Source organism: Symphalangus syndactylus, chromosome 10 (genome assembly GCF_028878055.3).
Source record: "Symphalangus syndactylus isolate Jambi chromosome 10, NHGRI_mSymSyn1-v2.1_pri, whole genome shotgun sequence".
NCBI classification, from domain to species: Eukaryota; Metazoa; Chordata; class Mammalia; order Primates; family Hylobatidae; genus Symphalangus; species Symphalangus syndactylus.
In genome coordinates this window covers 26,521,360-26,548,952 of record NC_072432.2, presented here as the reverse complement: position 1 = coordinate 26,548,952, position 27,593 = coordinate 26,521,360, and the positions used below count along the sequence as shown (strand labels likewise).

General features: G+C 43.4%; 2 protein-coding genes and 1 long non-coding RNA gene across 9 annotated transcripts in view; 1 reads left to right on the top strand and 2 right to left on the bottom strand.

Moving 5' to 3' along the window:
- Positions 1-4,977: 4,977 nt before the first annotated feature.
- On the bottom strand, positions 4,978-14,279 carry LOC129491983 (uncharacterized). Of its 3 annotated transcripts, none has more exons than XR_010113821.1 (3): positions 14,136-14,279; positions 8,321-8,477; positions 4,978-6,769 (listed from the first exon to the last, which is right to left on the bottom strand). It is a non-coding gene; the product is annotated as an uncharacterized lncRNA (long non-coding RNA). The 3 variants fall into 3 exon arrangements; XR_010113822.1 differs by lacking the exon at positions 14,136-14,279 and adding an exon at positions 9,992-10,077 and having other exon boundaries at positions 8,249-8,477; XR_008660682.2 differs by lacking the exon at positions 14,136-14,279 and adding an exon at positions 9,992-10,077.
- Positions 14,280-16,919: 2,640 nt separating this feature from the next.
- On the bottom strand, positions 16,920-18,017 carry LOC129491585 (uncharacterized). Its single transcript, XM_063611007.1, has 3 exons — positions 17,951-18,017; positions 17,733-17,865; positions 16,920-17,361 (listed from the first exon to the last, which is right to left on the bottom strand). The coding sequence occupies exons 1-3, from the start codon at positions 18,015-18,017 to the stop codon at positions 17,007-17,009; spliced, it is 555 nt and encodes a 184-aa protein (XP_063467077.1). The 3' UTR covers positions 16,920-17,006.
- Positions 17,441-27,593, top strand: part of NEBL (nebulette) — a 391,737-nt gene continuing 381,584 nt past the window's right edge. Inside the window, exons 1-2 of one of the 5 annotated variants that reach the window (XM_055296713.2) lie at positions 17,441-18,185; positions 19,352-19,446. In XM_055296713.2, coding sequence (XP_055152688.1) covers positions 18,174-18,185; positions 19,352-19,446 — 107 coding nt within the window. In that variant the 5' untranslated portion in view covers positions 17,441-18,173. Of the gene's footprint in view, positions 18,186-18,549; positions 19,145-19,351; positions 19,447-27,593 lie in introns of those variants that run through there. The other 4 variants (XM_055296711.2, XM_055296710.2, XM_055296712.2 and 1 more) reach the window with 4 other exon arrangements.

Below are 27,593 nucleotides of genomic sequence, written 5' to 3'. Positions count from 1 at the left end.
GTAGCTTGGACTACAGGCATGCACCACCATGCCTGGATAATTAAACTTTTTTTTTTTTTGTAGACACAGGGTCTTGTTATATTGCCCAGGCTGGTCTCAAACTCCCATCCTCAAGTGATCCTCCCACCTTGGCCTCTCAAAGCATTGGGATTAAGACGTAAGCCACTAGGCCTGGCCTAATCCAGGCTCTTGTCTTGTCTTTTCAGTCAATTAATAACCAAATATTGAGTGCCTATAATGTGTCAAGTTTTGTGCTAGGGTAACAAGATGAATTATCCATGATATCCTAGCACTTGAAGAATTTATAATTTATTAGGGGAGACCGATTCCTTCTTGCCCTGAAGCAAAAAGACCACTTTAATCCAAAACACCTCAATTCTGGGATGATGTCTGAAATTCTGAAACATTTCAACAGAGTAATTGAATTGAAGCTGTTATTTTACATCAGTCAGAGATGAGATGCTGTGATGCCAGGAAGGACTCTGAGCAGGGGAGCAGAATGAGAAAAATGGACACTTTAGAAAACCTTTCCAAATTGTTGGATTAGTTTCTCAGACCTGCCTTAACAGATTACCACAAATGTGGTTGCTTAAAACAACAGAAAGCTGGTCTTCCAAGGTTCGGGAGGGGAGAAGTCTGAAATCGAGGTGTCTGGAGACTCTGAGGAGAACCCATTCTTTGCTTTCTCCAGCTTCTGGTGGCTGTCAGAATTCCTTGGCTTGTGGTTGCATCACTCCAGTCTCTACCCGTGTGGTCACATTGCCTCCCCCTCTGTGTCTTCTCCTCTTCTGCCTGTCTCAAATCTCCTTTTGCCTTTCTCTTATGAGGACCCTTGCCATTTGATTTACGGCCCACTCAGATAATACAGGACAATCTCCTCACCCCAAGATACTTAATTAAATCTGCAGAGACCCTTTTTATGAATAAGTTACCACTCCATAAATGTTGGGGATCAGGACATGGATATACCTTTTTGGGGGCCACCATTCAATCTACTGTAGTTATTTATAGTATGTATATTTCCAATATTTTTATTTAAAAAATCTTATATATAATGTAGGTGCCAAAGTTATGTCCCCTAAAACAATAGTAATTTTCATCCACTCTATTTCTTCATTTATGTGGATAATTAAGAATTCACAGCCGGGCGTGGTAGCTCATGCCTTTAATCCCAGCACTTTGGGAGGCTGAGGCTGGTGGATCACCTGAGGTCAGGAGTTTGAGACCAGCCTGGCCAACATAGTGAAACCCCATCTCTACTAAAAATACAAAAATTAGCCAGGTGTGGTGGTGCATGCCTGTACCTGGGAGGCTGAGGCAGGAAAATTGCTGGAACCCGGGAGGCGGAGGTTGCAGTGAGCCGGGATTGTGCAATTGCACTCCAGCCTGGGTGAAAACAGCGAGACTCTATCTCAAAAAAAAAAAAAAAAAAAAAAAAAAAAGATTTTACTATATAACCAATTGCATGTTTAAATTTCATTTTTGCATTTTCACATTTTGCAACTATTATACTTAGGCATTTTGCTATTATAACACATGTTAAACTTTCAGAAGAAATAAATCAGACTTATAATTAGTATAGGAAATATAAATTCCCAAACTGTGACGAGTCTAGCTAGAAATGACAACTGTTTTTATATGACACTTGTGAAAATGATGCTGAGGTACTTGGATTTTCTTAGTGTTCCAGATCTCATATGAGCTGTCTGGTCACGGAGAACTAGAACACAAGCCATAAAAAGTGTTACACGACAACTTCTGATTTCTGATTGGGCACATAGGGAGCTTGAAAGTTGCTACTCCCGTCCACACAAGAAGAAAGCTGAATAATTTTAAATCAGCAAATCTTCTTAGATCCATGAGAGAATTAAGGTCACAGGGCAAACCACTGACCCCAAAATTAGAGAGACAGAAATGTAGGTAAAGAGAGTGACAATATACTGGAGCAGAAGCCCATAAACAGAAACCTTCATGAGAACTGGTATTGGGGTAGGAAAACTTTAACTGTAATTGATGAAGGCTCGGTGAGGACAAGCCCGAGAGATAAACACTCCAGACGGGCCTAGTTTTACAGCGGCCCCACACTTCGCGAGTTTTACTTCCAGGAGCCCTACCAGTCTCTCACAATGAAGATGGGAGAAAAATCCCATCATACTTCTGGCAGGCAGAGGAGAAAAAGGAACCATTTTGAAATAAGCGGAGCATTCTGTTTTTCTTAACAAGGTGTGGCCAGGTGCTGTGGCTCACATCTGTAATCCCAGCACTTTGGGAGGCTGAGGTGCGAGGATTGATTGAACTCAGGAGTTCGAGACTAGCCTGGGCAGCATGGTGAAATCCCCTCTCTACAAAAAATACAAACATTAGCAGGGCATGGTGGTGCACACCTGTAGTCCGAGCTACTCAGGAGGCTGAGGTGGGAGAATCGCTTGAGCCTGGAAGGTTGAAGCTACAGTGAGCTGTGATTCCGGCCTGGGTGACAGATCTGATCTTAATAATAACAATAACATAATAATAATAATAATAAATTTAAAAAGCCAAGATTTACCCTTAAAAGAAATTATTTTGCCAGATCCTAGCTGATTGGGTTCGACAAAGCATCATCCCCGTGGGGGAAGGAGAAATACCCAATTTCAGGCTTCCGCAACAAGACTTCTCTTCCTGTCTAACTTAGGAGAGTGTATTAGTCCATTCTCATGCTGTTATGAAGAAATATCTGAGACTGGGCAATTTATAAAGGAAAGAGATTTAATTGACTCATAGTTCTGCACGGCTGGGGAGGCCTCAGGAAACTTACAATCATGGTGGAAGGCACCTCTTCACAGGGCACTTTGGTAAACATCCTTTCAGACCTCTTAATACGCACACGCATGCATGTGTGTATGTACTTGGATCGACGTAAAAGAGGAAGAGTGTTAGGAATAAAGGTAAAATAAAAATTATTACATATACATAGGTATACACACACACACACACACACACACACACACACAGAGTTGGCCCTCTATATCTGTGGGTTCTGCATCTGTAGATTCAACCAACCAAAGATGAAAAATACTCAGAAAAAAAGCACATTCCTACTGAACATGTACAGGCTTTTTTCTCCCTTATCATTATTCTCCAATCAATATGGCATAACAACTATTTACATGGCTTTTACGTTGTATTGCCTATATGTTGTCTAGAGATGATTTAAAGCAGGGGTGTCCAATCTTTTGACTTCCCTGGGCCACATTGGAAGAAGAAGAATTGTCTTGGGCCTCACATGAAATACACTAATGCTAACGATAGCTGATGAGCTAAAAAAAAAAAAAAGTCACAAACAATTCTCATAATGTTTTAAGAAAGTTTATGAATTTATGTTGGGCCACATTCTAAGCCATCTTGGGCTGCATGTGACATGTAGGGCATGGGTTGGACAAGCTTGATTTAAAGAATACAGGAGGATGTATGTAGATTATATGCAAATACTACACCATTTTATATCAGGGACTGGAGCATCTCAGATTTTGGTATCTGCAGGGAGTCCTGGAACAAATCCCTCATGGATACCAAAGGCAACTGTATACACACATATACACCCTCATAGCCTAGTCCCCTCCCTAGGGTCACACTTCTGAATACCATTATTTTAGGGGTTAGGACTTCAACACATATATTTAATGGTGGGGGGGAATGTGTGTGTGTGTGTGTGTGTGTGTGTGTGTCTGTAAATATAAAACATTTTTAAAAGGAGATGGTTATGTATATTCTATATGATTTCACATTTAATCCATCTCTAACAGCTTTCTATGCATAAAAACACATTTTTTAAAGTTTTAAGTGTGCCTTAGTATCACCTGAAGTCTTAAAATTTAAAAGTCACTTTTGGCTTTGATGTTTTATGAAGTGATGGGAAATTAGAGAGGTACAAATGGAAATGAAACCAAACAATCTTCTCATTGGGAATGGAAGCCCCGATAGCACACATCTCTGATGACTTTAGTGAGCTTCTCTGGAATTCAAGCAGCAGGAATGGAACTGAAATCCCCGTTCTCAGCCAAAATAGTCTACTAAAGTTAGACATGAGGATTTCCCAAATAGCAAAATCGATTGCACAAACTACTAGAGTTTTATGAAGGCAATGCATATGCCACAGGGTCTGAGGAAAAGCGGGCAGAAAGAGGTAGGGCACAGTGGGTCACGCCTGTAATCCCAACACTTTGGGAGGCCAAGGCGGTGCAGATCAACTGAGGTCAGGAGTTCGAGACCAGCCTGGCCAACATGGCAAAACCCCATCTCTACTAAAAATACAAAAATTAGCCGGGTGTGGTGGTGCATGCCTGTAATCCCAGCTACTCAGGAGGCTGAGGCAGGAGAATCACTTGAACCTGGGAGATGGAGGGTTGTAGTGAGCTGAGATCATGCCACTGCACTCCAACCTGGGCGACAGAGCTAGACTCTATGTCAAAAAAAAAAAAAAAGGAAAGAAAATGGAACAGAAAGAGTAGTCGAAATTCTGTGTGCTTAGCTTGGTGGTGACCTCTCTCCATACAGAGGTGAGTTTTGAGAAGCCACATCCTCCTCTACTTCCTGACCCCCAGGAGTTCCAGAAATGGAAAAGACCTGGATTATTTCCCATCCATCTTTGCCCAGCATGTCTCTGCAGTCTCTGGAACGGTGACCTTTTCATGCCCTTTCACTCTTGTAAGGAGCCAGAACAAGGACTGTGGCTTGGGTGTTACTAGCCGGCTACATTCCTTAAAATGTGAACAAAACAAAACAGAAGCCACACCCTAAAATTTGTCCTGAGGACTGGTCATTACTTTCTCTTGGTTCCTTTTTTCTCTAATGGAGCAAGAGACACACCATTATGGGAAGGGCCACCATCTTTAATGGTTGTTGAATCAGGTGGAGCCTGGTCAAGGGAGACATGGGGCCAGGATGGGAGAAGTTTAGATAGCAATCTTCAAAACAAAGCCCTCATGCTTTACAGAAGAGTTGACTTGTTAAAATAATGTTTATTGTAGAAAATTTGGAAAACACAGGAAAATACAAATGAACTGTATGTAATCCCACCTCTGTTAACAGTCTCGGGTACACCAGGCCAATGTTTTCTATACACATTCACTTATATAAAATTAACAAAAAATGATATCATCACTAACAAATGTTTTCATAACCTTTTTTGCTTAACAAAATATCAGAAACATCTTCTTATGTCATAAAATTCTATTTAACATTATGTTTTACCTTTTCACTTTAATTTTTAAGAGGCACTCTGTTCCAACATGACATCTCTGTTTTGTTTTATTTGAGCTTTGATGCCTATTTTTATTGGATGAAGTTCCCCTAGCAGCAGCAGCAGCAGCAGGGGCTCAGGTTTCCTTTTCATATAATGAAGGCTCTTTTCTCCATCCATCTCCATGAAGCCAGGTTCATTCATTTCACTTAATTAATATTACTCATGCTGAAGGACACTTGGTTGTTCTGATGTTTACTGCTGATGAGCACATTGTGTACCGTGCACATTTGTACAACATTGGTAGAAGAGCAGGCTCCATGCTTATTTGATGAGTCATTATCCTGAAGGCAAAACTACCTTCCAGATCTTTCAGTGAAATCTCAGCCCCTTTACTGAGCAATCAGCAGTGGGTTAGCACGGATTACTTCTGTTGTTGATTGCCACAGGACATTTTTGTTGCATTATCTGAGACAAGAAAACACCTTTGTACAAGCTTGCACCCATATTTCACTGGAAAATTCTCAGAGAAATAGGAAAACAAAAGTAATAGTCACTTGGACTACTAGCTTAGTTTTCATTTGGGCCAGGCTTCCCTTTTTCACTCATTAAAAACTTGGCCTGTGTATTAGTCTGTTTTCACACCACTGATAAAGACATACCTAAGACTGGGAAATTTCCAAAAGAAAGAGGTTTAATGGACTTCACAGTTCCACGTGGCAGGGGAGGCCTCACAATCATGGTGGAAGGTGAAAGGCAGGTCTCACATGGCGGCAGAAAAGAGAAGAGAGCTTGTGCAGAGAAACTGCCCTTTATAAAACCATCAGATCTCGTGAGACTTATTCACTATCACGAGAATAGCATGGGAAAGACCCTCCCCCATGATTCAATTACCTTTCACTAGGTCCTTCCCACAACACATGGGAATTGTGGGAGCTATGATTCAAGATGAGATTTGGGTGGCGACACAGCCAAACCACATCACCCTGCAACTATTTCCTCCTTATGTCTGGCCTGCAAGTGGGGCCTCATTCCCAGGAGCTTAAGCCATTCGCACTGAGCTTAAATGCAGAGTGAGTAGTTGACCATAAGTAGACTAAGCAACTGAATTAATTTGTTAACATAAAACAAAACATTCTACTTTTGTAAGTGATGTGGATGGCATTTGTCTTTGAGACTGCCCTGCTGGTTTTTTCCAGACTCTTGGTTTTCGTGAAGTTCACTTCCGGGCTGAGAAAACCCTGCAGCCTCCCTGAATTCATGAGGCACTTTCCTCGTTTTCTCTTCTGTTTGCCCTGTTAAGTTTGCTGAGAGGTCCCTGCATCTGTGCTCTTTCTGGTGGTGTCCAGACGCCCTCTTGTCCTGTGGTTGCGGCTCTCCCCTCTTCCAACCCTGTCTATTTGTCCTCACGCCTTTCTTTCCTTCCATTCTTCACTTTATTTCTTCCTTCTCCATCTTCCTCCCTCTCTGCCCTCTTCTTGTCTCTCTCTCCTGGTGACTCATTCATTCATCTCTGCTATTTCTCTCTCGTTCATGCTGCCGGGCCGAGATCTGGGAACAGAGAGGCAGGTGAGTGTATCAGCGGGTTTCATGTCAGCAGAATTTGGTGGTGTCCCTGCTTGCGGGGGGGCCCTAGTGTAATTACTCCTGCCTGGAACCCTTCAGAGTAAGCACATGCGAATCCTGCCCAGTTCTTTGACCCTGGCCCTGTTCATGCCACCTGCTTTCTGTCTTAGGGTGAATGAATATTGTGCTGTCCAATGGGCCATCGGTGGCTCTGAGGCATTTGAATGTGGCTAGTCCAAATTGAGAGGCGCTATAAATGTCAAGTGAGTACTGCATTTTGAAGTATTAGTATGAGAAAACCAATGTAAATGATCTCATTAACTTTTGAAATACTGATCACGTATTGAAATAATATTTTGGATACATTGGGTTAAATAAAATATATTGCTAAAATATCGTCACTTGTTTCTTATTACTTTTTAAAATATAGCTACCAGAAAATTTAAAATTACACATGTGGCTCACATTTGCGGCTCTCATTATATTTCTGTTGGACAACACACATGTGGATCTTTGGTCTGTGGCTCAGAACTTGCAGTTTTCTAGTTGCTAAGTCTCAGAGCTTTCTTCTGAAGACATTATGACTTTCTTGTTTTTATTTACTTTTATTTATTGGAAATGGGAACATTTGTCTTAAAGACAAGAATATATGCACTTCTACTAATTTATCTTAAAATTATATATTTTTTCTTTTTAGAGATAAGGTCTGTTTCTGTTGTCCAGGCTGGAGTGCAGTGGCACGATAATATCTCATTGCAGCCTAGAACTCCTGGACTCAAATGATCCTCCTTCCATAGCCTCCTGAGTAGCTGGGACTACAGGCACACACCACCACACCTAGTTAGTTATTATTATTTTTTTGGTAGAGACAGGACCTTTCTTTGTTACCCAGGCTGGTCTCAAATTCCTGGCCTCCTTTGATCCTCTGGCCTCGGCTTTCTAAAGTGCTGGGATTACAGGTGTGAGCCACCGTGCCCAGCCCTAAAATGAATTTTTAAAAGAAAAAAAAAAAAGCCAGCAGCCATACCTTGTCCATGGTTAAATTTTGTTTATAATGATATCCAGATTTTTAAAAATGAGCCCTGGCCCTTCCTCCATTTTTGTTCTTGAGTTTCCCTTAATATTCTGGATAGGTTAGGCCATCAGATGCCTCTGCTGATGGGCGGGTCCCTGTGCCCCATGTGGTCCTGTCCAGTCCACCTCCTCACTTCCTCCAGAACTGCTTAGGCATGGCTGCAGGACAACCCAGACATAGATTCATGACCCAGAGATGTGCAAAAGTGAGCTGGGCCAATCAGCATGTTTTTCTTTGGAATCCTTACTGGAAATAGGAAAGAATAAGGCTGTTGTTTGTGGGAGGTGAAGATGAAAAGATGCCAAGAGAAGCAGGAGGGCCCACGTGTGGTCACGGCCAGCCAACATTATAGGGAAGAAATTGTGGGAAAGTATGCTCTGTGGGCATACCTGTGCATGAAGAGGCAGGTGTGATTGGCAGATGAGGGTGAAAAGCAGCACGTGGTGTCGCGAGAAGCTCACCCGGGAAGGTTAGAGATGTTACGCTAATGCAGGTCGCTCAGCTGAAGACCCTTGAATTGATTCTATTACAGAGGGGGTTGCTTTTTTTCTCTGGTGGCCCAGCTTTACAAAGATTTCTTCGTTTTTGAAGCTGGGTTGTTCAGTTTTTCCTGGGTTCCTGTATATGGGGAAGATGATCATGAGTCTCCCTCTTACCGACAGTATATGATAGCTCTCTGTTTTTTTTAACCAAACAGTTTACAGAAAACACTACCTTCACTTTGGTTTTTTTTTTTTTTCGTCTCTAACTATAACTGTTTGTTTTTTCTTATTATTTTATTTTAGGCTCTGGGATACACGCACAGAACATGGCCACATTCACTTTGGATAATTTTTTTTTTTTGAGACAGAGTTTTACTCTTGTTGCCGAGGTTGGAGTGCAATGGCCTGATCTTGGCTCACCGCAACCTCTCCCTCCCGGGTTCAAGCGATTCTCCTGCCTAGGCCTCCCGAGTAGCTGGGATTACAGGCGTGTGCCACCATGCCTGGCTTATTTTTGTATTAGTAGAGACGGGCTTTCACCATGTTGGCCAGGCTGGTCTCAAACTCCTGACCTCGTGGTCTGCCCACCTCAGCCTCCCGAAGTGCTGGGATTACAGGCATGAGCCACCGCACCCCGCCTACTTTGGATAATTTTTAGAGTTAATTTTTTTTGTCCCCTAAAATGCTTTTGAGTTTTAGGTACATTCCACTCCCCTTTACTTCTCCCCTGCTTGCTTTCTGTTGAGTCCACACAGAAGTTTAATTAATCCATTATAACCCTAGTTTTGTTTGCTTGCTCGTTTGTTTTTTGTTTTTAACTACCTAAAACAACACTTCATTGACTGGTACTAAATCATGTAACTTAATATGACTCTTTAAAATGATTAAACATTTATTTGCTGTTTTATATATTAAGAGGAGGATGATCCCTTAATTTGTCACTGAACATAATCGCAATTATTGCCAAGCAGTTTGAAAATTAACTTTCCTCATAGTTCAAAATTGATGCTAATTAGTGAGCAGAGCTTTGGTGTAAAAGGCATAGGAACTTACTGCAAGGAATTCAGAAACAACTTGTCTTTATTTCCATCACTATCCTTATTGCGCAAGAAAAACAGTTTCCTTGATCTAGTTCTCTCTCTCTTTCTTTCTTTATATTTATTTATTTATTTTGAGATGGAGTTTCACTCTTGTTGCCCAGGCTGGAGTGCAAAGATGCAATCTTGGCTCACTGAAACATCCGCCTCCCCGGTTCAAGCGATTCTCTTGCCTCAGCCTCCCAAGTGGCATTACAGGCATGCGCTACCATGCCCAGCTAATTTTGTATTTTTAGTAGAGATGGGGTTTCTCCATGTTGGTCAGGCTGGTCTCAAACTCCTGACCTCAAGTGAGCCACCTACCTTGGCCTCCCGAAGTGCTGGGATTACAGGTGTGAACCACTGTGCCTGGCTTGTTTATTTTTTTGAGATAGAGTCTCATTCTGTTGCCCAGGCTGGAGTGCAGTGGTGCTATCTCAACTGACTGCAACCTCTGACTCCCGGGTTCAAGCGATTCTCCTGCTTCAGCCTCCCGAATAGCATGCACCTCCGAATAGGCGCATGCCACTATTCCCTGCTAAATTTTGTAGTGTTAGTAGAGACAAGGTTTCACCTGTTGGCTAGGCTGGTCTCGAACTCCTGACCTCAGGCAATCTGCTCGTCTCGGCCTCCCAAAGCGCTGGGATTATAGGTATGAGCCACTGCACCCAGCCTCTGTATTTTTTTGTGTGAAAGCAAGTTTATTAAGAAAGTAAAGGATAAAAGAATGGCTGCTCCATAGGCAGAGCAGTCTTAATCTAGTTCTTAATTGACTGTAAGCCATGCTGAGGTAGAATATGAGTCAGCTCAGGGAACCATAACAAGATACCATAAACTGGGTGGCTTAAACAACAGAAATTTATTTTCTTACAGTTCTGGAGGCTGGAAGTCTGTGATCAGGGTGCCAGCATGGTTCTGGCGAAAGGATTCTATTCCTGGCTGGCAAATGGCCACCTTCTTGCTGTGTCCTCACATGGGGAGGGAGAGTGAGAGTAATTACCATCATGCTTGTCACCTTCCATCTGATTTATATTAAAATATATCAAGGCATCTGATTTTATCTTTTATTGTAGTCATTGAATGATTAAATAAATATTTGCTAAGAACTGTGTTCTGTGGTTTACATGAGTTTTTTTTTGTTGTTGTTGTTTTTTTGAGTTGGAGTCTTGCTTTGTCACCTGGGCTGGGGTGCGGTGGCACAACCTCGGCTAACTGCAGTCTCCGCCTCCTGGGTTCAAGTGATTCTCCTGCCTCAGCCTCCCGAGTAGCTGAGATTACAGGTGTGTGCCACCATGCCTGGCTAATTTTTTGTATTTTTAGTAGAGATGGGGTTTTGCCATGTTGGTCAGGTTTGTCTTGAACTTCTGACCTCAAATGATCTGCCTGCCTCGGCCTCCCAAAATGCTGGGATTACAGGTATAAGCCACTGTGACTGGCCTACATGAATTAATTTTTTTTTAAAAAAAATACAGTGCCGAAGTCCCAGGCCTGCAGGTAACGATTTTCTAATCTACCACATTTCTACATCCTGTCTAGGAGAGTAAAATTGTACCTCCTTTCTTGCCTGGTATGATGATAAGACCTCAGAGAGTCTTATCATTACAAAACCAACCAGGGAAGACATGATAAATTGCTTAGCTAAGGCAGTGGCAGTGGGTCTGGGTATGGGGATGATTCAGGAGCTTTTTTTGGAGATAAAATTGGCAGAATTAGATAGCTGGACAAGGTGGCTTAGGGAGAGAGGAAGGAGTTAGTGTTGATTTTTAGGGTTCTGGATCAGAAGATGAGGATGCTACTAATGGAGTTGCTCTATAGAGAAGGAGGGGAAATTTGGAAAGAAATATGTTGACTTTGCAAACTACCTAGAATGCTTGTGTCTACCTGTGCAAAATTAAATGGAGAAGTGAGGCAATTATCTGAAGACTGCAAGTAAAATAAGTCCTTTTATTTCGATGGGGTGGGGAGAGAGAATGACACTTGTTGAACTTTTACCCACTTTGTTTTAAGGTAAGGTCTCTTTCACGGAGACAACACCGAGGAGGAATCATACCATCTCCCCATCCAACTGATTGTTTTAGAAGTCCCAGAACGTCATTATTTCCCTAAAGAGAGATCAGAATTCATACAGAGAGGGTGTATTAGTTTCCTTTTGCTGCTGTGACAGCACAATTAATTGGCTAAAATCACACATTTAGTATCTCACAGTTCTGAGGGGCACATTCCTTCAGGAGGCTTGGGGAGATAATCTGTTTCCTTGCCTTTTCTTTTTTCTTTTTTTTTTCTGAGACAGACTCACTCTGTCACCCAGTCTGAAGTGCAGTGGCATGATCTCAGCTCACTGCAACCTCCATCTCCCAGGTTCAAGTAATTCTCCTTCTTCAGCTTCCTAGGTAGCTAGGATTACAGGTGCATACCACCACACCCAGCTGATTTTTGTATTTTTAGTAAAGATGAGGTTTCATCATGTTGGCCAGGCTTGTCTCAACTCCTGACCTTACGTGATCTGCCTGCCTTGGCCTCCCAAAGTGCTGCAATTACAGGTGTGAGCCACCCCTCCCAGCCTCCTTGCCATTTCTAGTTTCTAGATGCTACCCACATTCCTTGTCTTGTGGCCCCTTCCCCTTCCTCCGTCTTCAAGGCCAGCAGTGTAGCATCTTCAAATCTCTCTGTCTGATCTCTGCTTTTTTTTTGTCACATCTCTTTCCCTGACTCTGATTTTCTTGCCTCCCTCTTAGTGTTATAGGACCAACAGATACAAATGCCTCACTGCACAGTAATGGTCCAATACACTGAAACAGTAGGGTTTGCAGCAGAGAAACTTTAATGATCGTAGTGCACCGAGTGAGGAGATGGGAGGAGATCCTCATATTTATCTCCTCAAAGAGTTTTGGGCTGGGGTTCTTAAGGGGATGATGGAGGGTGAGGGGTGGAGGGTGGGGGTCATTGATTGGTTGGGGTAAGGGGGATGAAATGATCGGGACATGGACACTGTGTTCTTTAGTGAGTCAGCCTCTTGTGGGGCCCCTCAGAGCAGCTGGCCTCACTGGCATGCAGGACCTGAAAGAATATCTCAAAGGGAAAACTGATGTCGGATAATGTCCAGGTTGTTATCTATGGAGCAGTTAAGGGGAACTATAATCTCGTAACAAGGTCAGTGTGATTCTGAAGCAATAGGCCCCAAATAACGATGAGGCAGCAGGTCAGAGCGCAGGCTGACCCTGTGATTAAGGCTGCGTGAGCTATAAGCTTGGTTTATTTTTGTTTCTCCCCCTCCCTTCTTCCGTGATTAATTTTATAAAGTTTATAGGGACAGTTTCATTAGGAGGCCCCTTGTGATTACACTGGATCCTCCTGGATAATCTGGGATAATCTCTGCTTCTCAACATTCTTAACTTAATCACATCTGCAAAGTCCCTTTTCCTGTGTAAAGCAATATATTCACCACGTCTGGGCACCAAATTGTGGACATTTTGGAGAGTGGATTATTTTGCCTGCCACAAAGGGTCTGTCTTGTCCTTTATCCCGTGAGACTCAGTCCCAGAAGAGACAAAACAAGGGTTGCTTGTCCTCCTACCTTTCTTTTTTCCTCTGTCCAAGTCTTGAAAGGTTTTGGCTCACACTTGCAATTATGAGTTGATATCTACAGATGCTTTTGATAAATTGGAAGTTTGGGACTTATTTTGATGTGTCATCTACCAAGAAATGTTTCATCATTATTTGAAGTTTGTCACTGTGCTGTGCTATGTTGGGGCACTGAAGTGATGTAATTAAATTTTCAGCATGTATGCCAAAGCAGAATAATCCCCCAAACAGGAAAAATAGTAAACACCCAAACCCTTCACTTTAGGCCATCTTATATTTTCTGCGGGAGAGGAAATCTGGTAGCTCCAGCTCCTGGTGAGATGTGTAGTAGTGACGACTTCTTCTAGCTAGCTTTTCCTGACTTCCCGGTGTGAATTAGAAATTTCTCCTCTGTTCTTCCATGGTATCTAGAGTTTTATTTTAGAGCATTTATCATATTGTATTATAATTCTTTGCTTACTTATCAGTCCCACTAGATTTTAGTATAAGCAGAGATCATGTCTTATTCCCCAGTGCATTTCCTGGTGCCTAACATCCTGCCTACCAATAATTATATGTTGAATGGATGAAGGAAGTTAATTGTTTCTATAATAGCTTCTGAATCTTGAATTTCCCCTAATGTTTACATTTTACATTTCTCATTGACTTGCAGAAATACTATAATGGCAAATGAGATAATTTTTCTACAGTGCTTAAGATCTTTGGAGAAATGCTTCATTAGGTTAAAGCTCATATGCGGATATCAAATGAAACTGTGAGCTAAAATTGACCGTTTTCCTTTCATTTTGCCACCAAAGTTGTTGGTTGGGAAAACTTTCCTCCATGGTGAATTTGAGTCAGCTAGGAACAACATACACAATTTTGTACAATACCTGACAAATGCAAAACATGCAGTTGAGCTGTATAAAATGAGAAGATGAAATAATTAATAATAAGAGCTCTATACTTTATTGGCCACTACACTTCTAACAGCCCACCTTTTAGAAAAGTAAAGACTGTAGGCCAGGTGCGGTGGCTCACGCCTGTAATCCCAGCACTTTGGGAGGCCAAGACGGGCGGATCACGAGGTCAGCAGATTGAGACCATCCTTGCTAACATGGTGATATCCCGCCTCTACTAAAAATACAAAAAATTACCTGGGCGTGGTGGCAGGCACCTGTATAGTCCCAGCTACTCAGGAGGCTGAGGCAGGAGAATGGTGTGAACCCGGGAGGCAGAGCTTGCTTGCAGTGAGCCGAGATGGTGCCACTGTACTCCAGCCTGGGTGACAGAGTGAGACTCCATCTAAAAAAAAAAAAAAAAAAAAAAAAAGGAAAAGTAAAGACTGTATACTGAATCTTTTATGTAAATTCATTAGTTTCTTGTTGTTGATGAAGTGGAAAACATTTCTCTTGAAGTCTCATCATTGACATACTAGTGAACTTTTGCTGCAGTAACAAACAATCCCCCAAATCTTAGTGACTTATAACAACAATTATTTCTTACTCCCCTCATGTGAGGGCTGTGGGCTTGCTGTGGCTCTGTTGGGCATGGTTCAGCCCATCTTATTCTTGAACAAAAGTCAAAGAAACAGTCATCCCCCTGCGGTATGATCTTTTCAAGGCCAATGGCCAAAGCCCAAAAAGGTGGGAGAACAGGGGCAAACTATGAAAGCACATTTTAAGCTTCTGCTCAGATACGACATATGTCATGTCCACTCACATTCCGTTGGCCAAAGGAAGTCACATGGCCAAGCTCAGTGGGGAAAGGCACACTGCCTATAGGAAGTGTGCCAGAATAGAAGGAAAAGGAAATTGTGAACAAATCATACCATCCATCACACTCTGCATCCAAACTGATATTAGTCAAAGCCATTGTTTGGCCTTTTGTGATATTAGTTATGCTTTAAAACTTTTATTTGGAGTTCAATCTATGTAGCCTGAATAATAAAGTTGATTATAATTGATTTTGCATAAATAGGGCTCTCATAAATAGGAGGAAAAAGTAAGCAGATTTGGGGATTTTAGCTAAAAAAAAATTCAACTTTATAAATATAGAAGTGTTTTTAGGATAAAGATGAAGGTCAGTTGTTTTTTATATCTGTGGGTGTCCCTGTCAGCAGAAAAGGATTGAAATTAAAGTAGAGATACTGGGGTAGAGTTAACATAAGGAACAATTTCTTAACCAGTCAAGTGAAAAAGACATGGAAGGGCAAAAGTTCTCCCTAGTAGACAATTCAATCATTTATCTGCTTGAAGAGGGAAGACTGGCTAGAGGACAGGTTTCTGCCAATTCTTTGTTTATAGTACTTTGAATTTGGAAATAAAGAAGTCCTTTTAAGACAGATTGTATTAGAATTATTCTTACATCAGTGAAATGGCATTAAGAAACTTAGAAGCTGGTTTGATGTAGAAAATGAGAGAAAATGAGACAAAAATGTAACTCTGAGCATGTATGGCTTCTTCAGAGAATAAAATACCATGTGAATATGGTTTTAATGTATTTGTTCATTTCACTCATACTGTATGTCAGGCACTGTGATCATTGCTGGTTTGGTAAGAAATTATAAAATGTATCTGGGTGTGGTGCCTCATGCCTGTAATCCTAGCACTTTGGGAGGCTGAGGTGGGAGGATGGCTTGAGCCCAGGAGTTTGAGACCAGCATGGGCAACACCGCAAGATCCCATCTCTACAAAAAATACAAAAATTAGCAGGGCATAGTGGTGTATGCCTGTGGTCCCAGGTACTCAGGAGACTGAGATGGGAGGATCACCTGAGCCTGGGAGGTCGAGGCTGCAGTGAGTCATGATTGTGCGAGAGCACTCCAGCCTGGGTGACAGAGTTAGACCCTGTCTCAGAAAAAAAAAGGATTAAACATAACTTAAAGTTAAAAGGTCAGATGTAATCAGCTATAATGTCACATATCACCAGCATTCTTGCTCTGAATTTTGTGCTTACAATTTGAAAAAGAGAATAAGATATTCAAACTATATTTCATGATCTACAGTTATGAAAATGTAAATGTTTTAAAAAAAACTACTGCCTTTCAGGCGATCACATACATTTTTTTCCCCTCCTCATACATTTCTAATGAGCTCTGAAATATTTTTAAAAGACAACTGATCCTCTCTGACAGCAAATTCTCATTTTATTTGCTTTTGAGCTGGACTTGTTAACATGGCAGTGAGTGAGTGGCTCAGGGGCTGTTGCATTTGGTGAATACTTTTAAAGAAGTTACGTCTTCTGGAAAGTCAAACAGTACAGCATTATTATGAATATGTCCATCAGTGCAGCTGTTTAAGAGGCCCAGAAACCAATGGTTTTCTTTTGTCATGAAAAGCTGCAGCCATGATATTTTTTTTTGAAATGACAGAAATATTTGTCAGAGCAGTGGCAGTTGGTATGTGGCGTTATTGAGTCTTAATCTGTGCGCTAGCAACGGAATGTGTTCGCTTCTTTGTTATAACCAATTTATAATAATCCTAGCTGACTCTTCCGTGGAGCTTCCCTTGAGCCAGCCCGATTGAAGCAGTTCAGAACTGCTGACTCATTTAATCCTCACAGCAGGAGAGTAGAAGCTGTTCGGTAGCTGCGTCCTTATTCCCACTTTGTAGATTAAAGAATTGAGGCATAGAGCGACTAAGAATTTGCACAAGGTCCCATCATTAGATGGCGGGGTCAGGCTTTGAACCCAGGCTATGTTCTATTCATTTTGCTGCCTCTCATCAAGTGAGTCCAATAACCTGACATCTTATTAAAAGGAAGAAGCAATTCCTGTTCCCTTTGGTTTCATCCTACCCTGAGCTTTCTACTTGATTTTCTGGCTCTTCTGGTTTGGACTACGAGTTTGTAATTGTTTTCCTTAATGCAGGTGAAGAACTTTTCCCAGATCTTTGCGGTGCTGAATTGCAAAACAATACAATGTATACATCCACGCACACTTAAAACAAAACGAGCCATGGTCATTTATTAATCAAGAGAGGCTTGACTCGGGCCTAAAATGACCAGTCGCTCTGCAAGGACAGGTATTAAAAAGCGCGGGGTCTGGGAGCCGGTGAGAGAAGGCTCTTTCTCATCCAGGATCCGAGGACTTCCCGAGGACAAGCGGGAGAAGCGTCCTCTGGGAAGAGGCCCGTGGGAGAGGGCGCGGTGCAACCCTCGGCCCCTCTGGGACGCATGTCTCCGGGTTCCCCGCGGATCTCCCGGCCCTTGGGCCTGGGTGCGTCGCTGCGCGCAGCAGAGACGGCCTCCGCCCTGGGACTGTGTGCCGCTGTCCCTAGTTTCACTGGCTGGAGGAGGAGGGAGGGGGCACCCTGGTCCCTCACTCCCCGCGACCTTTGGGTGCCAGGGACGTCAGTCAGCCTGGGATGAGGGTGCCCCCGGCTGGGGAAGAGAAGAGGGAGGGAAGGGAGTACGCGGGTTTGAGCACTCTCCCCACCGGTGTTTGTTACCTCCCCCGCCTGGATCCCTCCCTCCCCGGCCGCCGCCCACCTGGGCTCCCCGGCCTGCAGCGGCAGTGGCGCGAGGCTCACTCCCCAGGCCGCAAAGTCGCACCCACGGCGGTCTGCGGAGCTTTCCGGGTCTCTGCCTGCCCCCTCCCCCGCTGCGCCCTCCCTCCCAGGGTGCCCGACGTGCACGTTCCCTGCCACTTCGGTCCGGGCGCGCCGGTGGGTTTGGCCTGCGCGGCGGCGGCGAGGCGGGGGAGCGAGTGAGCGCGAGGGGCGGGCGCGAGTGACTGTGTGAGTCACCCGTACCTGGAGTGCGAGCGACGCAGAGCCAGCGGCGCGGAGCCTGAGCCGGAGCCGGAGCCGGAGCCGAGCCCCAGCGCCTGCGAGCCCGAGAGCGCGGCCGGCCCCAGGCGCCAGGCCTGGTCGCCCTCCCCGTGCACTCACCCGGGGCCCGGCGCCGACTCCCTACCCGGAGCCCGCCGCCCGCAGCCCTCCCGCCTGCCAGGAGGCGGTGCGGGGCTCGCCGGGGGATGCCACAGCGGCTCCTGGGAGCCAGCAGCCGCCGCCGCCGCCCCCGGGAACCGCGATCATGAACCCCCAGTGCGCCCGTTGCGGAAAAGTCGTGTATCCCACCGAGAAAGTCAACTGCCTGGATAAGGTGAGCGAGGGGGCGCCGGGCCAGCCTGGACCTGCCGGGCGAGGGGCTGCACCTGCTTCGAGAAGTTTTGGCACCTGGGATGGAAAGCAATGAGTGGGTCGGTGCGTGTGCGTGTGCCTTGGCACGGGGGGAGGGCGCGCGAACGAAGACGCCCGCGGGAGTGTCAGAGACCACGCTTGGCGATTGTGATGTTGGAACCGGGAAGGGCTTTTGTCGCGGTGCGGAGCTGTGCGACATCGGCCGAGCCGCTGCGGAGGGCGCACGGCGGTGCGCGTCCCCGGACCCCGGAGGGACCAGGCTGGGCACCCAGGGGGGCACTTCGGCAAGCCGCGCCCCCTCCACCTCCACTCGTGTTCCACAATATCCCCGACCCCCGCCCCACAGATCCGCCCGCGATCCCACCTCACCGCCCACCCCCAGCGCCTACTGTGAACGCGGCGAGGGGTAGAGGCAAATAGTAATTAATATGTCATGGGGCGGCCGCTGCCGCATTGCTAAGAATAATCCCTGCTGGAGAGCTCCGGCTCAGCGCGGCAAGCCGGACCCACGGGTGTCTAATCCACCGGGTGGGGAATTCCAGGGGAAGTAGTTTTGTAGCCGGGCCCCTCCAGCCCTGCCCCCTGCCCTTCCTGGGCAGGGACGGAGATGAACAGCCGGGGAGAGACACCCAGGAGCGATCCGGAGTGACTGACAGTTGAAACCAGCCAGGGGCGTTCTGGGGAAATTTGCGTCTGAAGATACAAATGCTTTCTTAGAACAAGCTGCCATCCTGACAGTCATCCCGGGCAGAGTCCGAGGTCCAGCATTTTAGTGGAAGCTGGTACTTACATAGCTCTCCTGCAGCCCCCTCAGCTTGCCTGACTTCGGGTGAACACGTATTTATTGAGATCCTACAAACCCTGCATTTAGACACTTTGAACTGGATTCCTTTTGGTTTGGAAGCCAATCTCTGGGCCCCGTTTCTTCATTAACCGAGCTCAGAATTCGTTTCTGGCTGCTCATAGAAGAGCTGTTTCGACAGAGCCTTGACAGTTCTTCCATGGTGCGTCTGTACATTGTGGTGGGTCTTCTTTAAGACTCAATTTTCAGAGCTGCCTGCTTTATTTACTTAGCTGAAAGTAGGTAAACACATCCCCAGTTCCCTACACTCATTTTGTTGTAGTATTTTCAGCTACAGGGACTGTGATGCACTAAAAAGCCTTCCTTCTGTGCCCATCCTGGCGAGAACTGGCATTGTACTGAATTTTTAAATGTTTTTTTTTTCCAGTATTGGCATAAAGGATGTTTCCATTGTGAGGTCTGCAAGATGGCACTCAACATGAACAACTACAAAGGTTATGAAAAGAAGCCCTATTGTAATGCGTAAGTATTGTCAACATGCTGTCCAGGTGTGGCACAGACTCAGAGCTTGAGAGCCAGTGGACCTGCCTGTTTTGAAGAACTGACTCACCGTGTCACCACGGTGTAGCAGGAGCCAGTTAGCTGTTTATATCACAGACTCTGGGGCCATGTACTTTGTTGACAATCACTGCTTTTTATGCCTTTCTAATGTGTCGGGTAACTTCTATGCGCCTTCAAGCAGGTTAGTTTTTGAGGTTCACAGTGTTACAGACTTAGGGACACTTATTAGAAGCTGCAGAACTTCCCCACTGAGAACGTGTGGGCTCTGAAGTGCATGTCAGGTAGATTTCCATTTTAATCCTGTGTCAATTTCCATTTTAATCATAGGATGTTGCCATACTGCAATTTCATACCTGAACCTAGTTGCTATGGAAAGGAGTCTTGCTCATTTGGTCTTAGCTGAGACCACTGCAGAGATTCTGGGCTTAAACAGGAAATCAAAGAATGGTTTGGAGAATGGAACCAAAGACATGGGTGTTCCCGGCTGGTTAGTAGTAGGTCGGTTGTAGTAGACCTACTGCAGTAGACCGGGTACTTCCGGCTGGTTAGTGCTGTAGTAGGTGGGGATTAAAAAAGGTAAGCCTTCTTTGGAAGGCTTTTGTGTAGGCATGCTGCTAGCCTAGAATAGCAATTAGCTAGCATTTATATCGTGCTCACCATGTGTCAAGCTCCTTTCTAAGCACTTTATGCATACTGATCATTTAATCTTTACAACGACCCTACGAGTTAGGGGACATTATTATTACCCCCATGTGGCAGGTAATGAAATTGAGGCCTTGAGAGGATCAGGCTCAGGAGGGGGCTCAGATCACTCCTAGAGGCTGCTGGTGGTTTGATTTGACTAGTGTTTCCAAATGTCTACCTTGCTGCCCAGGGGCATATGTTTCTCCACTCCTGTGAGCATCCCCCTACCCCAGACTGCTTTCAACTGTAAGCTCTTGGACCTGATGGTTACGTTTTCTTTTTCTTTTTCTTTTTTTTTTTCTTTTTTTTTTTGAGACAGAGGTTTGCTCCTGTTGCCCAGGCTGTAGTGCAATGGCATGATCTTGGCTCACTGCAACCACCATCTCCCAGGTTCAAGCGATTCTTCTGCCTCAGCCTCCTGAGTACTTGGGATTTCAACCATGCGCCAGCATGCTCAGTTAATTCTGTATTTTTAGTAGAGACGGGGGTTTCTCCATGTTGGTCAGGCTGGCCTCGAACTCTCGACCTCAGGTGATCTGCCCCCCTCGGCCTCCCAAAGTGCTGGAATTACCGGCGTGAGCCACCGCACCTGGCCTGATGGTTGAGTTTTCTCACCAGTTCCCCTGTGGGGTTGGCATAGTCTGGAGGCAGCAAAGGGGCCTTTGGACCCCTGGCCTTTTGGCTGGATTATTGCCAGAGATTCATCCTCCTTACAGTTTTTGAAGTAGGTTCATCATTCAGGTCTCCTGGAGATAGAGGGCCCTTGGTTAATTCATGCTTCATTACGTACTGACAGTATGTTATCATAGACAGTATATTTTTGGTAAGCAAATGGAATTGCTCATACCTCTCTGGCAAATAACTTAAAAAAAATTTTATCTGGTGAAGACTGTTTAATATTTGTTTCCCGTTACTCCTTAGTGCTTACAGGTAGACCAGAAACTTTTCAAGAAATCAGAAAATGGGGTCATTGGACAGAATTCAGGACTTTCTTGGAGAGGCGAAGTCCACAGATATTCCCCAAACTTTCTGATGTCTTCGATCCTCCTATACCATGCTTCCTATTGGAATAGAGTGAAGCAAAAATGAGGTTTCAGTGTCATGATTTCCTGCTTCCCTTCCAGAGAGCAATAAACGACTGCTTAAAGATCAAAGGCAGGCGTAAGGAGAAGGGAAAGGGCCCCAACCACCCATAAACGGGATAATTGTTCTTTGGTTAAAGGAAAGTGAACCATTCTTCCTGTGACTGTTTCAGTGGGCAGCCTGATTCCATCAGGCTTTATGGACCACGTCAGGATTCAGGATTCTATACAGGGCAGGGCCAGGAATTTAACCTCAGTAATAACAATGCCTTTGGGTGGCCCTGGTAGGCCTGAAGGGACTGGGAGGGAAGGAGGAAAGAGAGAGAAAGAAAATGGGGAGAGAATAGCAATTACAACAATGAGAGAATTGGATAAGGGAGAAAAAGCAATGATCAAAAATAAAAGGCAGAAAAAGATTCAACTGAAGTAGAGTCGTTGACTGCATTGGGCTACTTGAAGATTATTTAGTGCTTATTGCTTAGTTCAGGTTCAATCTAATTTGAAAAGTTTATGAGATTCTGGATGAGTTAGATAGAGCTATTTTGCACTTTGACTTGATAGTGATGAGTGCCCAGAAACGTTGAGATGTGGGCCCAAAAAGGAAATGATTCTACTTATGAAAAAGAAACGTCCTGTTGCTTTGTTTCATAGGTCTTAACCTTATTTTTAGTACTCTCAACATACCTGTTTATAGATTTTTCTCTCTAAAATTTCTCATATGATTCCAGTACATTATTTTTAGTTTTAAGTTGAATTCTGGGGATAGCACCCTAGGATTTTTGCCTCATTTTGAACCTGGTAGTCCACTTGATTGAGCAGATAAATAGGGGGAAATAGGAATTCATCCTTAGTGAATGAATGAGTAGACAGCTGATGTTTAAAATTTAGCTTTAGGTTCATGTCATAGCTTGATATGCTACCTCTAGAAAATGCAGCCTGGCAAAGTTTTGGATTCTGTCTGCTAAGAGGGTTCTGGGCTCAAAGGTCCCTGCTGTCAGTCTGTAGTTTGCTAAGGATACGTGTTGCCATGTAAACTGGCTGGGCAGTATGGATTGCCCTCTGGGGATCCTGACTCATCGGCTCTAATTCACGGTGCATGTCAATCAGCTGTTCCCTGTGGTTGTGGCCAGAGGGCCGCCATAATTTCTCTGGGTCAATGGTAGAAAATTGATTCTCTTATGTATACTGCTACCAGAAAATGAAACATTTGCTTTCCATGTAATGCAATATTTTATCTGTACCTGGTTTGGTTCAGGAGCCAATGTATATACATGCTTAAATGAAAACAACTCTTCATCTTCCCCTGTCACTTTTTATTGTGAAAATTTTCATACACGAAAAATAAGTAAAAGAATAATACAAGGAACATCTCTATCCCCTCCACTGACATTCAGCTATTATTAACATTTTGCCATGTTTGCTGCTTCATATTTTGATCTAATTATATGTCCATATATATATAAAATTTTTTTTTTTTTGAGACGGAGTCTCACTGTAGCTCAGGCTGGAGTGCAGTGGCGCGATTTCAGTTCACTGCAAGCTCTGCCTCCTGGATTCATGCCGTTCTTCTGCCTCAGCCTCCCGAGTAGCTGGGACTACAGGCGCCCGCCACCAAGCCCGGCTAATTTTTTGTATTTTTTAGTACAGATGGGGTTTCACCATGTTAGCCACGATGGTCTCGATCTCCTGACCTTGTGATCCACCCGCCTCAGCCTCCCAAAGTGCTGGGATTACAGGCATGAGCCACTGCGCCTGGCCATGTCCAAATATTTTTATTACTGTAGAGCCATTTTTCCATTTCATACATCAAGTTGGTTGCATATGTCATGACATTTCATCCCTAAAAACTACATCATGCATGCACTAAGAATAAGGATATTTTCTTAAAGAATCATAGAGCTTTTATTACACTTAAGAAAATTAACAAATGCGTTATTATAATATCTTATATCCTGTCTAATTTTATATTTCCCCCATTGTCCTAAGAATGTTCTTTATAGTTGTTTTTTTAAACAACTATACTTTACATTTAGCTGTTATGAAAATGACTTTTCTTAGCTATTAGAGATTCAGTATCAGTTATTCAAGTTCTGCTATTATTTCTACTGATTTACAGAATCTCTCACAGTTTTCAAGAAAAGGGCTTAAGTAGCATTTCTTATGAAAAAACATCCATAATTAAATGAAGAACCTTCAAAATAAATATTAAGAATATGCTCAAGAATTGGAAAGCATAAACATAGACATTTGGAATTACTGTAAGAAAACATAAAGGTTTCTTATTTTAATCGCTACCTGAGGGCATTCTTTAATGGAATGAAGTAGTGAGTGCTTCTTCAGTTTAAATATGTTGCTTGTTTATTTTCTCTTGTGTTTAGAGAAGAAACAAGTATTCTGTTTGATTTCATGCAAAGGAGAACATGTATAAAATATAATTTACATGATATTTAAATTTTGATCTTTTGATAGAATGATCAAAGTATAGTACACACTAGATGTAAGATTGGGCATAATACCCATTTTTCTCCTAACGCAGCAGTGCACGCTATTAAAATATTTAAAAACAAACTGGTGTACTTGAGTGAGTGCCATGTTTTCATAAGCTTTTATGTTTCATAAGCAGGCAATGGATTCTTGAGCACATTTGGGATTTTTTTCATCATGGAACTTGCAAAGAAATGAGGACTAGGCAAAATTCTTATCACTAAGAGGTGCCGAGAGAATAACACTAGATGATTAGACAAAAAACATAGCTAATATTTCTATGTGAATTTATATGCCAAGCTAAACTATAAACATTTTGCTACCCAGCAAGCCACACAATGAGTATAAACCCTAAGACCATTTGTCAAATAAATTATTTAATTTGTTGTGTGTATAAGTCAAAATTGCATTTACTATGTCTTTTTAAAATATACATCGGTTCTTAAAATTTCTTGAGAGGTATTACCACTTAGAAGTAGCATTGCCATGACTGACCAGCTAATGTGTTCTCACCAAATGTCAAGTTATATTAGGTCTGGGGTGCCACCAAGGAACGATGCAATAGTTTAACATGACCTTGCCAATAATTTCCCCAGAACATTATTTCGGCTGAACATTATTGACAGACATATTTTTGGGCTGAACATTTGTTCTGACCTGCCTACATTTACTATACCTTGTATCTTAGTCAAATGTATCTTTAATTATGGGGCTAAAGGAACACAAGTATCCACTGAAGTATCTTTAGTGATCCAAATAAGATTCCCTCTCATCAAAGAGTTTCACTTAACATGGTTCCCGAAGACTTTAAAAAATAAAACAGTAGGCGCTGAGTGTTGTGTTTGCTTTCGCTCTGCCTGTGTTCGCATTCCCTCTCGTGAATATTTATTGACTTTCTACCGCCTGCAAGCGGCTGGACTGGGTGCATCTCGTGACGAGTCACCCGGAACGGTCAGCACAGTTCTGCCGGTCCCTGTTGAGTGTGATTATTGAGGCCAGTGCTCCACTGCCTCTCACGTACCATTTCGCTGTTGGTCACTCCTCATTAGTGCCTTTCCTAAGGGTAATCAGAGGACACAGAAGGAAATTAAATTGAAACCTGAGAGTATTCCCACCATCTATTTTCCTTATCTGTAGTTGGGCCTCCTGAATTTTGTTCTAGAACACTCCAAGGACTTGAGTTATCTCGGGGAGATTGATGAAATTCCTGCTATGAAGTTAGCTTTGATTACAAAACAGTGTGTCACAAAGTACAGCATGTTGTAATTGGAGTTTTGGAGCTAGATGGAGCTGGAGTTGAATCCTGGCTCCATCCTGGCCTACTGAGCAAGTCTCTGGATTGCCAAGCATCAGTTTCTCCATCTGTCAAATGGGCACAGTAATACTAAACCCACAGGGCTGTATGAGAAGTAACAAAACAACACTAGGATAGGCTGTAGCCTAGTTTCTGGCACATGGCAGACCTCCAGGAAACAGTAGTGTCCGTCTTTCCTCATTGGTACTTTTTTGAGGGGTGAAGAAAGAGTGAGGAAGAGAGAAGAGGAAGTACATCAATAAATAATAAGAACTCACTCACACTTATTAAAAGGTTTATACAGAAGTTTTTTGCACTATGGGCTGCTACCCATTAGAGTTGTAACCAGAATTGAAAGAAGGAAGAAAAGAGAATGAAAGAAGAGAAAACATCAGAATTCATTTAAATACTAAAAAGAGGATTCTTTTGGCAAACATTTTTTTTTTCAGTGATACGGGTACATGTGTGTACTGGATCATGATGCAGAAATTTTTGTTCTTTTTTTTTTTTTTTTCTAAGACAGAGTCTCGCTCTGTTGCCCAGGCTGGAGTGCAGTGGCTTGATCTCGGCTCACTGCAAGCTCCGCCTCCTGGGTTGACGCCATTCTCCTGCCTCAGCCTCCGGAGTAGCTGGGACTACAGGCGCCTGCCACCACTTCCGGCTAATTTTTTGTATTTTTAGTAGAGACGGGGTTTCACCGTGTTAGCCAGGATGGTCTCGATCTCCTGACGTCATGATCCACCCACCTCCGCCTCCCAATAGAAAATATTTTTTATTGGAAGTGGTGATTGAAAGGTATGAGAAACACTAGTTTAGTTCCATATTCTTAATGCTCCGTACATCAGAGAGCATTGAAAGTTACCTGTAACGTACAATGACATGCAATAAGTTTGTGAATCATAATAGCCACATTTCTGTTTGTGCCAATCACACCTGACCCCACACCTTTCCCTGGGGTTCAGTCCAACACAGTCACCACATAGGTCTCAGCCCAGCAGTAAGAGCCCACACCATCCTGTGCAGGAACCATGAGCTTATCTGTCTGTATCCTCCAAGGGATCTGTCCCATGTATCTGCATATCCCCCCAAGCCTGGCACGTAGACAAGATTGGGCACGTTCGGGGTGGTATGGCCGTAGATGAGCCTGGCATTTAGAAGGTACTTGATAATATTAGTCACCTCAGTGACTGTGAGGACTGTGTGTAGCCTCTGCACTTAGCCCCCAGTTTAGGATGAGGCCCAGGCTAGTTTCTTTTGGGTAGGCAGACAGAGTTTGCATAATCCAGAAGAACTGGATTAGGATGAGGCTTTGAGGAGCCTGATCTGTGTGGACTGGTGACTAGGGTTCATTAAGCCTGAATTCCAAGGGATAATAAAGTGTCCTGCTGTTGGGATAGTCTCATGTTTTCTGATCTGTAATGAATGTAGTGGGAATTTACTTTCACTACTTAGAGGTTTGGTTTCAAAATGTGACGTCTTTCTAAAAACATTTCTTATGAATGCTCGTTTATTTCCTTCTGGGTTAAATTATAATCTATACAATGGGAAAATAATTCCCACCTACCAAGGACTTTATAGAGATTAAATGGGGAAATGTTTGTAAGCTTGAGCCCATCAAATAACACTTAAGGATCCAAATGTCAGTCCACTCTTTTACTTATAATAGTAAATGGAAAATTGTTGTCTCATATTTCTCCCTTAAAGACAAGAGAAAAGGTCACATCGTTAAAAGCGACCGTTTTTATGGAAGGATATTGTGGCATGTAAAAGTTCTAGTTAGCATCCACTGCAATGTGCCCCGCCTGACTTTTTAGTTACATAACTCATGGAAAAAATTAAACCTTTGCCCCTTGACACGGTATCTGACATGAGAGGATGACAGTTTTCTTTTTTCTTTTTTGTTCATAATTGGATGATTGAAACAAAGGAAGGAGATACTTTGAGCCAATAAAAAGGTTCTAGTGTATATGCAAAATGATCTGGTTGTCAGTCAGCGTATTGGACCGTTGGCAATATCTAACGCATTTTGGTATCTTTTGAAGTCATTGTAGGGAATCATATTTACAAATCACACTCTGGGTTCTCTGTCCCATTTGAAAATGTTTCTGAAAGGTGCCTTTGATGTGTGAGTTCTGCCTGTTTGTGATGATGTATTTATTATGGAATGATGTCAGATTAGAAAAGATTTTGAGATGAAGCCCAGCAGATCTCTCCTCAATCATGGTGAAATGCAAGGTTAATGCAAGATATAGATATGTGTGCTTAAAGGTATATTGATTATGTGTCAAGGACCTGTGCGAGAGTACATTTCGGTGGGTCCTCTTTAAATGTTTTCAGACGAGTGCTTTACAGAGTGGTTCCTAGGACATCAGGGCGTAAGAGAGATACAGACATAGCCATGCATGACACCCTTGTCCTCGAGGGCTTAGAACTCCTTTAGGTCTCTAGAGGAAGGAGAAATCAGTTACTTTTCTGTTCTGTTTCAGTTCTTATAGTTAGTGTTACTAGGGAGACCTTGGCTTTTAGCCTTAGGAGACCTTGGCTTTAGCGTGGAATCTAGAATA

Excerpts from the sequence above, each read along its gene's own strand:
- LOC129491585 (XM_063611007.1), bottom strand. The coding sequence starts at position 18,017 with ATGATCGCGGTTCCCGGGGGCGGCGGCGGCGGCTGCTGGCTCCCAGGA. Across the intron at positions 17,866-17,950 it reads AGCCGCTGTGGCATCCCCCG|TGCACGGGGAGGGCGACCAG; the intron begins GCGAGCCCCGCA and ends GCCCCGGGTGAG. Across the intron at positions 17,362-17,732 it reads CTGCGTCGCTCGCACTCCAG|CCGGGGGCACCCTCATCCCA; the intron begins GTACGGGTGACT and ends TCTCTTCCCCAG.